The 18,755-nt window shown below is 56.7% G+C and overlaps 1 protein-coding gene across 5 annotated transcripts in view; it reads right to left on the minus strand.

Moving 5' to 3' along the window:
• The window catches only part of LOC147107471 (AP-1 complex subunit sigma-2), a 198,150-nt gene that overhangs the window by 11,326 nt on the left and 168,069 nt on the right, over positions 1 to 18,755 (minus strand). For 3 of the 5 annotated variants that reach the window (XM_086006528.1, XM_086006529.1, XM_086006530.1), the window contains exon 5: positions 4,919 to 5,019. The exons of the other annotated variants lie outside the window; for them this stretch is intronic. In XM_086006528.1, coding sequence (XP_085862654.1) covers positions 4,972 to 5,019 — 48 coding nt within the window. In that variant the 3' untranslated portion in view covers positions 4,919 to 4,971. The remainder of the gene's footprint in view (positions 1 to 4,918; positions 5,020 to 18,755) is intronic. 5 annotated transcript variants of the gene reach the window in all.

Consider the following 18,755-nt stretch of genomic DNA (forward strand, 5'->3'; position numbering starts at 1 on the left):
CCTCAGAACCTTATATGTTTCAATAAGATCACCTCTCATTCTTCTAATCTCCAATGAGTATAGGCCCAACCTGCTCAACCTTTCTTCATAAGACAACCCCTTCATCCCAGGAATTAACCTAGTGAACCTTCTCTGAACTGCCTCCAATGCAAGTATATCCCTCCTTAAATAAGGAGACCAAAACTGCACACAACACTCAGGTGTAGTCTCACCAGTGCCCTGTACAGTTGTAGCAAGACTTCCCTACTTTGAAACTCTAACCCCCTTGCAATAAAGGCCAATATTCTATTTGCCTCCCTGATTACTTGCTGTACCTGCATGCTAACTTTTTGTGTTTCATGTACGAGGACCCCCAGATCCCTCTGTACCGCAGTATTATGTAGTCTCTCTCCATTTAAATAATAATTTGTTTTTTTATTTTTCCTACCAAAGTGGATAACCTCACATTTTCCCACATTACACTCCAACTGCCAAATTTTTGCCCACTCACTTAACCTATCTATATCCCTTTGCAGACTCTTTGGGGGAGAAATTCAGTATCGCCCCATTTGGGGCGCAATGATCGGCCGGGCGCACAGATTAGCACCTAGTGCTAATTATCGCCTCCGGCTGCAAACTTGGCTTTTATCGCCCCTGGAGGTGATTGGAGCGCTAAATCAGGCGCTACACACCTGCCTTAAGGCACAAAGGCCGAGGAGCGAGGCGTTACCTCAGAGCGCTGACGAAGCTCATGTGATGTCAGTCAGCAATGGAACACAGACACACTGGCGCAGCCAGTTCTTAAAGGGGAGGGTCGATCTTGCTCTCCATCCACATCCTGCTCATTGCAGCCTTGAATCTCAGCCTGGAGAGACCTGTACATCAAATCTGTTGGAAAGAACAATGGCGAGACCCAGGGAAAGAACTCAGAGTGCATTCTATTTTAAATCGATGCAAGGAAGATCAAATAAGAAAGAACCTGCAAAGTGCTGCTCAGTACCCAAAACTCCTCAACACAGCTTTGAATATCTCCTGCAGTCTCTCTCTCACTCAGAATGCGTGGTGCAAAAATTTCGCTGACAAAAAAAGTCAAGAAGCGGTTGCCTTTAAATAGCGCTCCCCCAGTCCCTTCCCGACTGCAAAACGCTCCCCTCAACCTGTCGTTGCTAGCGGCAGATGGTAAGACAGGGGGCGCCACTCAATATCTGGTCCGGGGCGCTACCGGGGCATTGCACACTCGACTGACGTCACGATCTGCCGGCGCAGGAGATCGTGCCGGTAGTGTTTAGCGCCGCCGCAAAATGCCCAGTTAATTTTGAGCGGCGCAAACATCGCCGCACACGGGCGCTAGTTGCTTTGCGCCCCATTAGCGCTCTCTTAAGGCGCTAACGGGAGACACAAACCGACCAAATTTTTCCCCCTTTGTGTCCTCCTCACTTGCTTTCCCACCTATCTTTGTATCAGCAGCAAATTTGGCTACGGTACACACTGTCCCTTCATCCAAGTCATTAATATAGATTGTAAATAGTTGAGGCCCCAGCACTGATCCCTGTGGCACCCCACTAGTTACAGTTTGTCAACTGGAAAATGACCCATTTATCCCGACTCTGATTTCTGTTAGTTAGCCAATTCTCTATCCATACTAATGTATTACCCCCAACCCCGTGAGCTCTTATCTTGTGCAGTAACCTTTTATGTGGCACTTATTGAATGCCTTCTGGAAATCCAAATACACTACATCTGCTGGTTCCCCTTTATCTACCCTGCTCGTTACATCCTCAAAGAGCTCTAGTAAATTTATCAAACACGATTTCCCTTTCATAAAACCATGTTGACTCTGCTTGATTGTATTATGATTTTCTAAATGCCCTGCTATTATTTCCTTAATAATGGATTCCAGTATTTTTCCAATGACAGATGTTAGGCTAACTGGCCTATAGTTTCCTGCTTTTTGCCTCCCTCCTTTCTTGAATAGGGGCGTTACATTTGCGGTTTTCCAATCCGCTGGGACCTCTCCAGAATCCAGGGAATTTTGGTAGATTACAACCAACGCATCCACTATCTCTGCAGCCACTTCCCTTAAGACCCTAGGATGTAGGCCATCAGGTCCAAATGTATTTTAATGTGGATAATGGGAAAGTAATGTACATGGAGGGCTTACTTTGTATTTATTTTAATGTGGAAAGAGCTTAGAAGTCATTCACTGAAGGTTTTGAGACAATATAAAGCTGTTATTAACAAATCTGATCAAGACATGATATTGATCGCAAGGGCCCTGGACTATAACTTAAGTAGGTTGTCTTATTAACTTCACACAGCTCATTGATGAGGCAACATCTGGAATGCTGTTTGCAGTTTTAGGTGTCATGCCTTCAAAAGAACATCAATACATCAATGAGGGGGGTGGGAGGGGAAGAGAAGGAGTATAATCAATACTGAAGAGGACTGCGACAAAATACAAGACGTTAATAAAACTTGCAGAATGGGCGTGTAAATGGCAAATGAATTTGAATATAGATAAGTGTGAGGTGCTACATTTTGGTAGAAAGAATATGGAGGCCACAAACTCCTTGGAAAACAAGAGTCTAAATGGATAGAGGAACAAAGGGATCTCAGGGTACAGATTCACAAATCACTAGCGATGCAGGTTAACAAGGCCACAAATAATGCAAACAAAACACTGGGGTTCATTTCTAGTGGGATAGAATTGAAAAGCATAGGAGTTATCTTAAACTTATACAGAACCTTGGTTAGACCACACTGGGAGTACTGTGAATAATTCTGGTCTCCATATTTTAAAAAGGATATAGAGGCACTGGAAAAGGTACAAAAAAGATTTACAAGGATTATACCAGAACTGAGAGGTTATACCTGACAAGAAAGACTGAACTGAAGAGAAGACTGAGGGGTGACCTGATAGAGGGCTTTAAAATTATGAAGGGGTTTGATGGGGTAGGCATAGAGGAGATATTTCCACTTGCGGAGAGTTCAAAACTAGGGGCCATAAATATAAGATAGTCACTAATAAATCCAATAGGGAATTCTGGAGAAACTTCTTTACCCAGAGAGTGGTGAGAATGTGGAACTTGCTGCCACAAGTAGTTGGTGAACAGCATACATGCCTTTAAGGGGAAAGCCAGATAAACACAGAAGGGAGAAGGAATCGAGGATATGCTGATAATGTTAGATGAAGTAGGGTTGGACGGAGCTTGTATGGAGCATAAACACCGGCATATACCAGCTATTTCTGTGCTGTAAATTCTGTGTGAAAATGTGCAGAGACCAATCAGGATGAATTCAGGACTTAGGGCTCTAATTTATGAAGACTCATCCAACTAAACTTATTTTCATTGAAGGAAATAAGGAGGGGTGTAAAATACCGAGATGCAGAGGAACAAATACAAAATGCCCAAGCCTCAAGCAGATGTTCTTCCCCTGACCCCATCAACAAAGATACATTTGGAACAGATCAGCAGCAAAAATGTTAACGCTGTCCTTTAAATTAAACAAAATCTGGTAAAATATTTGGTTGGGAATGGAATTGAAGGTTCTAAGTAACACCGCCAATTCACAGAAACGTGAGCAGAGTTGTGCAATTCGATGCCCAATCAGTAAATACCTCAGAATACCATGTAATAATGAGAATTAGACTTTTCAGTTAGTGTAACCCAGTGATCCTGGTTGTACAGGTAAATATTCCATGGAGTACGATGGATTGTGTGCTACTGGGCAAAGGGACGGTCTGCGGAAAGCAGCTAGCTAGACTTGGATTATAGGGCGTGTAAATGTAGATTGATAGTCAAGTTTTGCTTTGTGGGGAGAACAGAACTGTGCTTCAGGTGATTAGGTTCCATGATAGGGTAGACTGTGCATGACCCTCAGAAGAAACAAACTTTGACCTTAATGAGGTCTTTAGGTTTTGTGCCCTCTAATGTCCAATCATGCCATGGCTGTAACACAGATTAAATGGATTATTCACAGGGGGAGAGACAGGTTCCACTACATGCCCCAGCCACACCTACTTCTGCTGCACAAAACCAAAATATCCCAGTGCAACCTTGACTTCAAAAGGTTACATAAAATATGGACAAGCTCATCAACAAAACCTACACTTTATGTAGTGAGTGCTATGACTATGGGACATCCTCTTCAGCACACTCATAAGGCAGTGATTTATCATTCTGAAGAATTAAATAGTGGCGTAAGTATGGAAAAAGTTTGTAAATAATTTAAAATACATATTCTGCCTACCACATCTGTGCACACTTCAATAAAAAAAATAAAGAGGAAATTGAAGATCTCAGCAGATATTCCTTTTAAATTTAAGAAAACACAGAAGCTGTAAAGGAAGAATCAAGAATTATCCTAGAGATTGCTTACCTGCCTCCTGTCACCAATATCCCAAACCTATGGAGCTGGATCTCACTCCCCACCTCTCCACTTTAATGATGTATTTTTTCCTCAATGCTCGAACAAAATGCCTTATGGTTTAAAATTATATTTTAAACCTAACTGCATAGCGTCACTTTGAGCACCAACATTCAAAGAGATGACAGATCTTCTGTAACATCTACAGAGCAGAGTGTAGCTGTTTCAGATCCTTGATTTTGATGCACTGATGTTACATTATCATAATGTTAAACAGAAGATAGAACGGAGGTTTAAAAAAGAAGCCTGCTGCAAGTTAAGCATTGCCTTTTTAACAATGTTAGCTTTAAACAACAGGAGCAGCAACAAGGCACCACGTCATTGCAATCATGCAAATTCCAATTAGGATAAACCCCATCACCAATCTACTTCAGTTCAAAATGTGTTTTTTCCGACCTTTCCCTACCATATCAGGCAATTTAGCAATTAATGCCATGGAGATTCTGAAAACGTGCATCATTCATTATGCTCCCAAATTATACCCATGCCACTCAAATGGGAAAATAGTTACCAATGGTCTGGATGGGGAGTCATAACAGGCCAATAGCCTAAGATTTCTCTCAATCATAAGATATCGTCAGCTGACAAACTTCCCCAGTCTTCATTTTGGTTCTAAAACACAAAATTAAGCAGCATGTGAGAATTTTTGGTTTTCCTCCAGTATTTCTCTGGAACAGGAGCACCGTTATCAATAAGATCGAACAATCTCATACAATTATACATCATGCAGCACATTGTTTCTTTAGTAGCAATCCTGCACACTGGTCACAAGCAGAATAATCAGCAGAAGCCGTTACTTCACATTAGTGCAAGGAAGTAAGACCAGGACATGAAACAAGTTGCAGAACGCAGCCAAATAATAGCTGAATTACTACTGTATAAAGCCAGTCAAGACATTAAGCAATTGCTTTATTCAAAGTTAAAATCTTGTACCATAATACAAAATTACTGTGCATTTACTTTTATGTGGTGCATATAGCTTCAAAACTGTTGTTTCGTAGAAGGTAGTGTCTTATTTCATGGCCTGTGTATGATACAGCAATAATCTAAATTAAAATCTGGGCTCGAAAAAATTTGCATCTTAACTCTGAGCAGAAATACTCCATAAATCAGTAAGTATTTGTGTACAGTCCAAGTCGAGCACACAAGTGATTGATGCACAACTGGGGCAGGACCCACAGCCTTATTACAAATACCCAGTCACCTAGAAAAAAAAGTTTAAAAAAAGACAAAAGGATTAAACTGCTCTGTGCAACACCATTTCTCGATTTCATCAATCTGATCTTATGCATGCAATAATCACCATAATAATAATCAGAATGCACAAACTCATAACTATTCAAATTAAAAGACTTGCATTTCCACAGCGGCTTTCACAACCACCGGACGTCCCAAAGCGATTTACAGCCAATTAAGTACTTTTGAAGTGCAGTCACTGTTGTAATGTAGGAAATGCGGCAGCCAATTTTTGCACACAGCAAGCTCCCACAAACAACAATGTGATACTGACCCGACAATGTGTTTTTTTGGTGATGTTGATTGAGGGATAAATATTGGCCAGGACACCAGGGATACCCTGCTCTTCTTCGAAATAGGTGGGCGTAAAAGATCCCATGGCACTGAGAGGGCAGACGGATCCTCGGTATAACATCTCATCCGAAAGACGGCACCTCCAACAGTGCAGCACTCCCTCAGTACTGCACTAGAGTGTCAACCTAGATTTTTGTGCTCAAGTCCCTGGATTGGGTCTTGAACCCATAACCTCCTGACTCAGAAATTAGGAAGCGATGTGCCAATAGTGCACAGATCCTGTTGTAGGATATGGCAATAATGAAAGTAAGAAACATTGGGCTGGAGTCATCATAAGATGAAAGTTATGCTGCCAAATATTTCATCTAAACTTAGCACTGCATTATCATGCAAAACATCTGAAACCAACATTTTTAATTTTGCACATTTCATTCCATAAAAAATATACAGATAGGCCCATCAGTAGTGCATTGCATCTAGCGATCATAGCTAAAAGTGCCATCTCAATCATCTAATATCTAATCAATAGGATAACGGCACTCCTAACGAGATTAGAAAAATGTTGCCCAGGCAAAATCAGTAGGTTTGGAAATTGTATCATTTCGAACTTTTTGCACGTAGTATTTCAACATAAAACATTGGCAAGAGTCACTGAAGGCACAAGTCATATCCCAGATAGAATCTCTCAGTCCATAAATCAAGTGGGATAACAACAGCAATATAAAAACGCGACAAACTTTAAGCAAAAAAAAGTGATCCGACAGACTCAAGAAATTTGTAGCTTTAAAGGACTCTCAAAAATAGGTAGTTTCTGTCAAATGCCACAAGCCGGGTGTGGGAAATAGAAAAATTCACACCACTGGTACCATACTAACATTGAAACTAAGGTGCAGAGATTTATTCTGCATCTAGCCATGCTTCAGAGCAGCAGTGTCTATCCTTTTGGAGCAGGGACGAGCCCCCAGCGAAGAATCCACACTCACCACATGATGGAATTCTTTGACGCCCCTCCCACATTCCCAAGAACGCAACCAGTGAATGGTTTTTGATTTTCCTGCCCTGGTATCCATTGTTTCCTTGGTGTGCTGAATTGGCTGACCACCACCTGGTCCCTGCTGCTCACAGGGCCCACCACCACCTGGTTCCTGCTGCTCACATGGCCCACCACCACCTGGTCCCTGCTGCTCACATGGCCCACCACCACCTGGTCCCTGCTGCTCACATGGCCCACCACCACCTGGTCCCTGCTGCTCACATGGCCCACCACCACCTGGTCCCTGCTGCTCACATGGCCCACCACCACCTGGTCCCTGCTGCTCACAGGGCCCACCACCACCTGGTTCCTGCTGCTCACATGGCCCACCACCACCTGGTCCCTGCTGCTCACATGGCCCACCACCACCTGGTCCCTGCTGCTCACATGGCCCACCACCACCTGGTCCCTGCTGCTCACATGGCCCACCACCACCTGGTCCCTGCTGCTCACATGGCCCACCACCACCTGGTCCCTGCTGCTCACATGGCCCACCACCTCCTGGTCCCTGCTGCTCACATGGCCCACCACCACCTGGTCCCTGCTGCTCACTTGGCCCACCACCACCTGGTCCCCGCTGCTCACATGTCCCACCACCACCTGGTCCCCGCTGCTCACTTGGCCCAGCACCACCTGGTCCCCGCTGCTCACATGGCCCACCACCACCTGGTCCCTGCTGCTCACTTGGCCCACAACCACCTGGTCCCCGCTGCTCACATGGCCCACCACCACCTGGTCCCTGCTGCTCACATGGCCCACCACCACCTGGTCCCTGCTGCTCACATAGCCCACCACCACCTGGTCCCTGCTGCTCACTTGGCCCACCACCACCTGGTCCCTGCTGCTCACATAGCCCACCACCACCTGGTCCCTGCTGCTCACTTGGCCCACCACCACCTGGTCCCCGCTGCTCACATGGCCCACCACCACCTGGTCCCTGCTGCTAACATGGCCCACCACCACCTGGTCCCTTCTGCTCACATGGCCCACCACCACCTGGTCCCTGCTGCTAACATGGCCCACCAACACCTGGTCCCCGCTGCTCACTTGGCCCACCACCACCTGGTCCCCGCTGCTCACATGGCCCACCACCACCTGGTCCCTGCTGCTAACATGGCCCACCACCACCTGGTCCCTGCTGCTCACATGGCCCACCACCACCTGGTCCCCGCTGCTCACTTGGCCCACCACCACCTGGTCCCCGCTGCTCACTTGGCCCACCACCACCTGGTCCCTTCTGCTCACATGGCCCACCACCACCTGGTCCCTGCTGCTAACATGGCCCACCAACACCTGGTCCCCGCTGCTCACTTGGCCCACCACCACCTGGTCCCCGCTGCTCACATGGCCCACCACCACCTGGTCCCTGCTGCACACTTGGCCCACCACCACCTGGTCCCCGCTGCTCACATGGCCCACCACCACCTGGTCCCTGCTGCTCACATGGCCCACCACCACCTGGTCCCTGCTGCTCACATAGCCCACCACCACCTGGTCCCTGCTGCTCACAGGGCCCACCACCACCTGGTCCCTGCTGCTCACATGGCCCACCACCAGCTGGTCCCTGCTGCTCACTTGGCCCACCACCACCTGGTCCCTGCTGCTCACATGGCCCACCACCACCTGGTCCCTGCTGCTCACTTGGCCCACCACCACCTGGTCCCTGCTGCTCACATGGCCCACCACCACCTGGTCCCTGCCGCTCACATGGCCCACCACCACCTGGTGCCTGCCGCTGACATGGCCCGCCACCACCTGGTTCCTGCCGCTCACATGGCCCACCACCACCTGGGCCCTGCTGCTCACATGGCCCACCACCACCTGGTCCCTGCTGCTCACATGGCCCACCACCACCTGGTCCCTGCTGCTCACATGGCCCACCACCACCTGGTCCCTGCTGCTCACATGGCCCACCACCACCTGGTCCCTGCTGCTCACATGGCCCACCACCACCTGGTCGCTGCTACTCACATGGCCCACCACCACCTGGTCCCTGCTGCTCACTTGGCCCACCACCACCTGGTCCCTGCTGCTCACTTGGTCCACCACCACCTGGTGCCTGCCGCTCACATGGCCCACCACCACCTGGTGCCTGCCGCTCACATGGCCCACCACCACGTGGTCTCTGCTGCTCACATGGCCCACCACCACCTGGTCCCTGCTGCTCACATGGCCCACCACCACCTGGTCCCTGCTGCTCACATGGCCCACCACCACCTGGTCCCTGCTGCTCACATGGCCCACCACCACCTGGTTCCTGCCGCTCACATGGCCCACCACCACCTGGTCCCTGCCGCTCACTTGGCCCACCACCACCTGGTGCCTGCCGCTCACATGGCCCACCACCACTTGGTCCCTGCTGCTCACATGGCCCACCACCACCTGGTCCCTGCTGCTCACTTTGCCCACCACCACCTGGTCCCTGCTGCTCACATGGCCCTCCACCACCTGGTCCCTGCTGCTCACATGGCCGGCCACCACCTGGTCCCTGCTGTTCACATGGCCCGCCACCACCTGGTCCCTGCTGCTGACATAGCCCACCACCACCTGGTCCCTGCCGCTCACATGGCCCACCACCACTTGGTCGCTGCTGCTCACATGGCCCAACACCACCTGGTCCCTGCTGCTCACATGGCCCACCACCACTTGGTCCCTGCTGCTCACATGGCCCACCACCACCTGGTCCCTGCTGCTCACATGGCCCACCACCACCTGGTCCCTGCTGCTCACTTTGCCCTCCACCACCTGGTCCCTGCTGCTCACATGGCCCACCACCACCTGGTCCCTGCCGCTCACATGGCCCACCACCACCTGGTCCCTGCCGCTCACATGGCCCACCACCACCTAGTCCCTGCCGCTCACTTGGCCCACCACCACCTGGTCGCTGCTGCTCACATGGCCCACCACCACCTGGTGCCTGCTGCTCACATGGCCCACCACCACGTGGTCCCTGCTGCTCACAGGGCCCACCACCACCTGGTCCCTGCTGCTCACTTGGCCCACCACCACCTGGTCCCTGCTGCTCACATAGCCCACCACCTGGTCCCTGCTGCTCACAGGGCCCACCACCACCTGGTCCCTGCTGCTCACTTGGCCCACCACCACCTGGTCCCTGCTGCTCACATGGCCCACCACCACCTGGTCCCTGCTGCTCACATGGCCCACCACCACCTGGTCCCTGCTGCTCACATGGCCCACCACCACCTGGTCCCTTGGCCCACCACCACCTGGTCCCTGCTGCTCACAGGGCCCACCACCACCTGGTCCCTGCTGCTCACTTGGCCCACCACCACCTGGTCCCTGCTGCTCACATGGCCCACCACCACCTGGTCCCTGCTGCTCACATGGCCCACCACCACCTGGTCCCTGCTGCTGACATAGCCCACCACCACCTGGTACCTGCTGCTCACATGGCCCCCCACCACCTGGTCCCTGCTGCTCACATGGCCCACCACCACCTGGTCCCTGCCGCTCACTTGGTCCACCACCACCTGGTCCCTGCTGCTCACATGGCCCACCACCACCTGGTCCCTGCTGCTCACATGGCCCACCACCACCTGGTCCCTGCTGCTCACTTGGCCCACCACCACCTGGTCCCTGCTGCTCACATGGCCCTCCACCACCTGGTCCCTGCTGCTCACATGGCCCGCCACCACCTGGTCCCTGCTGCTCACATGGCCCGCCACCACCTGGTCCCTGCTGCTCACATGGCCCACCACCACCTGGTCCCTGCTGCTCACATGGCCCACCACCACCTGGTCCCTGCTGCTCACTTGGCCGACCACCACCTGGTTCCTGCTGCTCACATGGCCCACCACCACCTGGTCCCTGCTGCTCACATGGCCCACCACCACCTGGTCCCTGCTGCTCACAGGGCCCACCACCACCTGGTCCCTGCTGCTCACATAGCCCACCACCTGCTCCCTGCTGCTCACAGGGCCCACCACCACCTGGTCCCTGCTGCTCACTTGGCCCACCACCACCTGGTCCCTGCAGCTCACATGGCCCACCACCACCTGGTCCCTGCTGCTCACATGGCCCACCACCACCTGGTCCCTGCTGCTCACTTGGCCCACCACCACCTGGGCCCTGCTGCTCACATGGCCCACCACCACCTGCTCCCTGCTGCTCACATGGCCCACCACCACCTGGTCCCTGCTGCTGACATAGCCCACCACCTGGTCCCTGCTGCTCACATGGCCCACCACCACCTGGTCCCTGCTGCTGGCATAGCCCACCACCACCTGGTACCTGCTGTTCACATGGCCCACCACCACCTGGTCCCTGCCGCTCACTTGGTCCACCACCACCTGGTCCCTGCTGCTCACATGGCCCACCACCACCTGGTCCCTGCTGCTCACATGGCCCACCACCACCTGGTCCCTGCTGCTCACTTTGCCCACCACCACCTGGTCCCTGCTGCTCACATGGCCCTCCACCACCTGGTCCCTGCTGCTCACATGGCCGGCCACCCCCTGGTCCCTGCTGTTCACATGGCCCGCCACCACCTGGTCCCTGCTGCTCACATGGCCCACCACCACCTGGTCCCTGCTGCTCACATAGCCCACCACCACCTGGTCCCTGCTGCTGACACAGCCCACCACCACCTGGTCCCTGCCGCTCACATGGCCCACCACCACTTGGTCGCTGCTGCTCACATGGCCCAACACCACCTGGTCCCTGCTGCTCACATGGGCCACCACCACTTGGTCCCTGCTGCTCACATGGCCCACCACCACTTGGTCCCTGCTGCTCACATGGCCCACCACCACCTGGTCCCTGCTGCTCACTTTGCCCACCACCACCTGGTCCCGGCTGCTCACATGGCCCTCCACCACCTAGTCCTTGCTGCTCACATGGCCCGCCACCACCTGGTCCCTGCTGCTCACATGGCCCGCCACCACCTGGTCCCTGCTGCTCACATGGCCCGCCACCACCTGGTCCCTGCTGCTCACATGGCCCTCCAACACCTGGTCCCTGCCGCTCACATGGCCCACCACCACCTGGTCCCTGCCGCTCACTTGGCCTACCACCACCTGGTCCATGCCGCTCACTTGGCCCACCACCACCTGGTCCCTGCCGCTCACATGGTCCACCACCACCTGGTCCCTACCGCTCACATGGCCCACCACCATCTGGTCCCTGCCGCTCACATGGCCCACCACCACCTGGTCCCTGCCGCTCACATGGCCCACCACCACCTGGTCCCTGCCGCTCACATGGCCCACCACCACCTGGTCCCTGCCGCTCACATGGCCCACCACCACCTGGTCCCTGACGCTCACATGGCCCACCACCACCTGGTCCCTGCCGCTCACATGGCCCACCACCACCTGGTCCCTGCCGCTCACATGGCCCACCACCACCTGGTCCCTTCTGCTCACGTGGCCCACCACCACCTGGTCCCTGCTGCTCACATGGCCCACCACCACCTGGTCCACCACCACCTGGTCCCTGCTGCTCACATGGCCCACCACCACCTGGTCCCTGCTGCTCACGTGGCCCACCACCACCTGGTTCCTGCTGCTCACTTGGCCCACCACCACTTGGTCCCTGCCGCTCACATGGCCCACCACCACCTGGTCCCTGCCGCTCGAATGGCCCACCACCACATGGTCCCTGCCGCTCACAGGGCCCACCACCACCTGGTCCCTGCCGCTCACATGGCCGACCACCACCCGGTCCCTGCCGCTCACATGGCCCACCACCACCTGGTGCCTGCCGCTCACATGGCCCACCACCACCTGGGCCCTGCTGCTCACATGGCCCACCACCACCTGGTCCCTGCTGCTCACATGGCCCACCACCACCTGGTCCCTGCTGCTCACATGGCCCACCACCACCTGGTCCCTGCTGCTCACTTGGCCCACCACCACCTGGTCCCTGCTGCTCACATTGCCCACCTGGTCCCTGCTGCTCACTTGGCCCACCACCACCTGGTTCCTGCCGCTCACATGGCCCACCACCACCTGGTGCCTGCCGCTCACATGGCCCACCACCACGTGGTCTCTGCTGCTCACATGGCCCACCACCACCTGGTCCCTGCTGCTCACATGGCCCACCACCACCTGGTCCCTGCTGCTCACATGGCCCACCACCACCTGGTCCCTGCTGCTCACATGGCCCACCACCACCTTGTCCCTGCTGCTCACATGTCCCACCACCTGGTCCCTGCTGCTCACATAGCCCACCACCTGGTCCCTGCTGCTCACAGGGCCCACCACCACCTGGTCCCTGCTGCTCACTTGGCCCACCACCACCTGGTCCCTGCTGCTCACTTGGCCCACCACCACCTGGTCCCTGCTGCTCACTTGGCCCACCACCACCTGGTCCCTGCTGCTCACTTGGCCCACCACCACCTGGTCCCTGCTGCTCACTTGGCCCACCACCACCTGGTTCCTGCCGCTCACATGGCCCACCGCCAACTGGTGCCTGCCGCTCACATGGCCCACCACCACCTGGTCTCTGCTGCTCACATGGCCCACCACCACCTGGTCCCTGCTGCTCACATGGCACACACCTGGTCCCTGCTGCTCACATGGCCCACCACCACCTGGTCCCTGCTGCTCACATGGCCCACCACCACCTGGTCCCTGCTGCTCACATGGCCCACCACCACCTGGTCCCTGCTGCTCACATGGCCCTCCAACACCTTGTCCCTGCTGCTCACATGGCCCTCCACCACCTTGTCCCTGCTGCTCACATGGCCCACCACCTGGTCCCTGCTGCTCACACAGCCCACGACCTGGTCCCTGCTGCTCACAGGGCCCACCACCACCTGGTCCCTGCTGCTCACTTGGCCCACCACCACCTGGTCCCTGCTGCTCACATGGCCCACCACCACCTGGTCCCTGCTGCTCACTTGGCCCACCACCACCTGGTCCCTGCTGCTCACATAGCCCACCACCACCTGGTCCCGGCTGCTCACATGGCCCACCACCACCTGGTCCCTGCTGGTCACTTGGCCCACCACCACCTGGTCCCTGCTGCTCACTTGGCCCACCACCTGGTCCCTGCTGCTCACTTGGCCCACCACCTGGTCCCTGCTGCTCAAATGGCCCACCACCACCTGGTCCCTGCTGCTCACATGGCCCACCACCACCTTGTCCCTGCTGCTCACATGGCTCACCACCACCTAGTCCCTGCCGCTCACATGGCCCACCACCACCTGGTCCCTGCCGCTCACATGGCCCACCACCACCTGGTCCCTGCCGCTCACATGGTCCACCACCACCTGGTCCCTGCCGCTCACATGGCCGACCACCACCTGGTCCCTGCCGCTCACGTGGCCCACCACCACCTGGTCCCTGCCGCTCACATGGCCCACCACCACATGGTCTCTGCTGCTCACATGGCCCACCACCACCTGGTCCCTGCTGCTCACATGGCCCACCACCTCGTCCCTGCTGCTCACATGGCCCACCACCACCTGGTCCCTGCTGCTCACATGGCCCACCACCACCTGGTCCCTGCTGCTCACATGGCTCACCACCACCTGGTCCCTGCTGCTCACATGGCCCACCACCACCTTGTCCCTGCTGCTCACATGGCCCACCACCTGGTCCCTGCTGCTCACAAAGCCCACCACCTGGTCCCTGCTGCTCACAGGGCCCACCACCACCTGGTCCCTGCTGCTCACTTGGCCCACCACCACCTGGTCCCTGCTGCTCATCGGGCCCACCACCACCTGGTCCCTGCTGCTCACTTGGCCGACCACCACCTGGTCCCTGCTGCTCACATAGCCCACCACCACCTGGTCCCTGCTGCTCACATGGCCCACCACCACCTGGTCCCTGCTGGTCACTTGGCCCACCACCATCTGGTCCCTGCTGCTCACTTGGCCCACCACCTGGTCCCTGCTGCTCACTTGGCCCACCACCTGGTCCCTGCTGCTCACATGGCCCACCACCACCTGGTCCCTGCTGCCCACATGGCCCACCACCACGTGGTCCCTGCTGCTCACATGGCCCACCACCACTTGGTCGCTGCGGCTCACATGGCCCAACACCACCTGGTCCCTGCTGCTCACATGGCCCACCACCACTTGGTCCCTGCTGCTCACATGGCCCACCAGCACATGGTCCCTGCTGCTCACATGGCCCTCCACCACCTGGTCCCTGCTGCTCATATGGCCCGCCACCACCTGGTCCCTGCTGCTCACATGGCCCGCCACCACCTGGTCCCGGCTGCTCACATGGCCCACCACCTGGTCCCTGCTGCTCACATGGCCCACCACCACCTGGTCCCTGCTGCTCACATGGCCCACCACCACCTGGCCCCTGCTGCTCACTTGGCCCACCACCACCTGGTCCCTGCCGCTCACTTGGCCCACCACCACCTGCTCCCTGCCGCTCACATGGCCCACCACCACCTGGTCCCTGCCGCTCACATGGCCCACCACCACCTGGTCCCTGCCGCTCACATGGCCCACCACCACCTGGTCCCTGCTGCTCACTTGGCACACCACCACCTGGTCCCTGCCGCTCACTTGGCCCACCACCACCTGGTCCCTGCCGCTCACATGGCCCACCACCACCTGGTCCCTGCCGCTCACATGGCCCACCACCACCTGGTCCCTGCTGCTCACATGGCCCACCACCACCTGGTCCCTGCTGCTCACATGGCCCACCTGGTCCCTGCTGCTCACTTGCCCCACCACCACCTGGTTCCTGCCGCTCACATGGCCCACCACCACCTGGTGCCTGCCGCTCACATGGCCCACCACCACCTGGTCTCTGCTGCTCACATGGCCCACCACCACCTGGTCCCTGTTGCTCACATGGCCCACCACCACCTGGTCCCTGCCTCTCACTTGGCCCACCACCTGGTCCCTGCCGCTCACATGGCCCACCACCACCTGGTCCCTGCTGCTGACTTGGCCCACCACCACTTGGTCCCTGCTGCTCACATGGCCCAACACCACCTGGTCCCTGCTGCTAACATGGCCCACCACCACTTGGTTCCTGCTGCTCACATGGCCCACCACCTGGTCCCTGCTGCTCACATGGCCCACCACCACCTGGTCCCTGCCGCTCACATGGCCCACCACCACCTGGTCCCTGCCGCTCACATGGCCCACCACCACCTGGTCCCTGCCGCTCACATGGCCCACCACCACCTGGTCCCTGCCGCTCACATGGCCCACCACCACCTGGTCCCTGCCGCTCACATGGCCCACCACCACCTGGTCCCTGCCGCTCACATGGCCCACCACCACCTGGTCCCTTCTGCTCACATGGCCCACCAACACCTGGTCCCTGCTGCTCACATGGCCCACCACCACCTGGTCCCTGCTGCTCACATGGCCCACCACCACCTGGTCCCTGCTGCTCACTTGGCCCACCACCACCTGGTTCCTGCTGCTCACTTGGCCCACCACCTGGTCCCTGCTGCTCACATGGCCCACCATCACTGGTCCCTGCTGCTCACTTGGCCCACCACCACCTGGTCCCTGCTGCTCACTTGGCCCACCACCACCTGGTCCCTGCTGCACACATGGCCCACCACCACCTGGTCCCTGCCGCTCACATGGCCCAACACCACCTGGTCCCTGCCGCTCACATGGCCCACCACCACCTGGTCCCTGCCGCTCACATGGCCCACCACCACCTGGTCCCTGCCGCTCACATGGTCCACCACCACCTGGTCCCTGCCGCTCACATGGCCGACCACCACCTGGTCCCTGCCGCTCACGTGGCCCACCACCACCTGGTCCCTGCCGCTCACATGGCCCACCACCACATGGTCTCTGCTGCTCACATGGCCCACCACCACCTGGTCCCTGCTGCTCACATGGCCCACCACCTGGTCCCTGCTGCTCACATGGCCCACCACCACCTGGTCCCTGCTGCTCACATGGCCCACCACCACCTGGTCCCTGCTGCTCACATGGCTCACCACCACCTGGTCCCTGCTGCTCACATGGCCCACCACCACCTTGTCCCTGCTGCTCACATGGCCCACCACCTGGTCCCTGCTGCTCACAGGGCCCACCACCACCTGGTCCCTGCTGCTCACTTGGCCCACCACCACCTGGTCCCTGCTGCTCATCGGGCCCACCACCACCTGGTCCCTGCTGCTCACTTGGCCGACCACCACCTGGTCCCTGCTGCTCACATAGCCCACCACCACCTGGTCCCTGCTGCTCACATGGCCCACCACCACCTGGTCCCTGCTGGTCACTTGGCCCACCACCATCTGGTCCCTGCTGCTCACTTGGCCCACCACCTGGTCCCTGCTGCTCACTTGGCCCACCACCTGGTCCCTGCTGCTCACATGGCCCACCACCACCTGGTCCCTGCTGCCCACATGGCCCACCACCACGTGGTCCCTGCTGCTCACATGGCCCACCACCACTTGGTCGCTGCGGCTCACATGGCCCAACACCACCTGGTCCCTGCTGCTCACATGGCCCACCACCACTTGGTCCCTGCTGCTCACATGGCCCACCAGCACATGGTCCCTGCTGCTCACATGGCCCTCCACCACCTGGTCCCTGCTGCTCATATGGCCCGCCACCACCTGGTCCCTGCTGCTCACATGGCCCGCCACCACCTGGTCCCGGCTGCTCACATGGCCCACCACCTGGTCCCTGCTGCTCACATGGCCCACCACCACCTGGTCCCTGCTGCTCACATGGCCCACCACCACCTGGCCCCTGCTGCTCACTTGGCCCACCACCACCTGGTCCCTGCCGCTCACTTGGCCCACCACCACCTGCTCCCTGCCGCTCACATGGCCCACCACCACCTGGTCCCTGCCGCTCACATGGCCCACCACCACCTGGTCCCTGCCGCTCACATGGCCCACCACCACCTGGTCCCTGCTGCTCACTTGGCACACCACCACCTGGTCCCTGCCGCTCACTTGGCCCACCACCACCTGGTCCCTGCCGCTCACATGGCCCACCACCACCTGGTCCCTGCCGCTCACATGGCCCACCACCACCTGGTCCCTGCCGCTCACATGGCCCACCACCACCTGGTCCCTGCCGCTCACATGGCCCACCACCACCTGGTCCCTGCCGCTCACATGGCCCACCACCACCTGGTCCCTGCTGCTCACATGGCCCACCACCACCTGGTCCCTGCTGCTCACATGGCCCACCTGGTCCCTGCTGCTCACTTGCCCCACCACCACCTGGTTCCTGCCGCTCACATGGCCCACCACCGCGTGCTCTCTGCTGCTCACATGGCCCACCACCACCTGGTCCCTGCTGCTCACATACATAGATACATAGATACATAGAAGATAGGAGCAGGAGTAGGCCATTCGGCCCTTCGTGCCTGCTCCGCCATTCGATGAGATCATGGCTGATCCTTTAATTCAGTATCCCGTCCCCGCCTTCTCTCCGTAACCCTTAACCCCTTTTGCCCGTAGAAATATATCTAATTCCCTCTTAAATATATTTAATGAGCTGGCGTACACTGCCCTCTGTGGCAATGAGTTCCACAGGTTCACCACTCTCTGAGTGAAGAAATTCCCCCTCATCTCTGTCCTAAATGGTTTAGCCCTTATCCTTAAATTATGTCCTCTAGTTCTGTTCTCACCCGCCAAGGGAAACATTCCTTCTGCATCCAGTCTGTCTAGACCTGTCAGAATTTTATACACTTCTATGAGGTCCCCTCTCAATCTTCTAAACTCCAGTGTGTACATCCCTAAACTACATAGTCTCTCCTCATAGGTCATTCCCGCCATTCCTGGTATCAGCCTGGTGAATCGCCGCTGCACCCCCTCCATGGCAAGAACATCCTTCCTCAGATGAGGCGACCAAAACTGTACACAG

Source organism: Somniosus microcephalus, chromosome 14 (genome assembly GCF_052327205.1).
Source record: "Somniosus microcephalus isolate GS21.2 chromosome 14, FLI_Smic_1.0, whole genome shotgun sequence".
Classification (NCBI taxonomy): domain Eukaryota; kingdom Metazoa; phylum Chordata; class Chondrichthyes; order Squaliformes; family Somniosidae; genus Somniosus; species Somniosus microcephalus.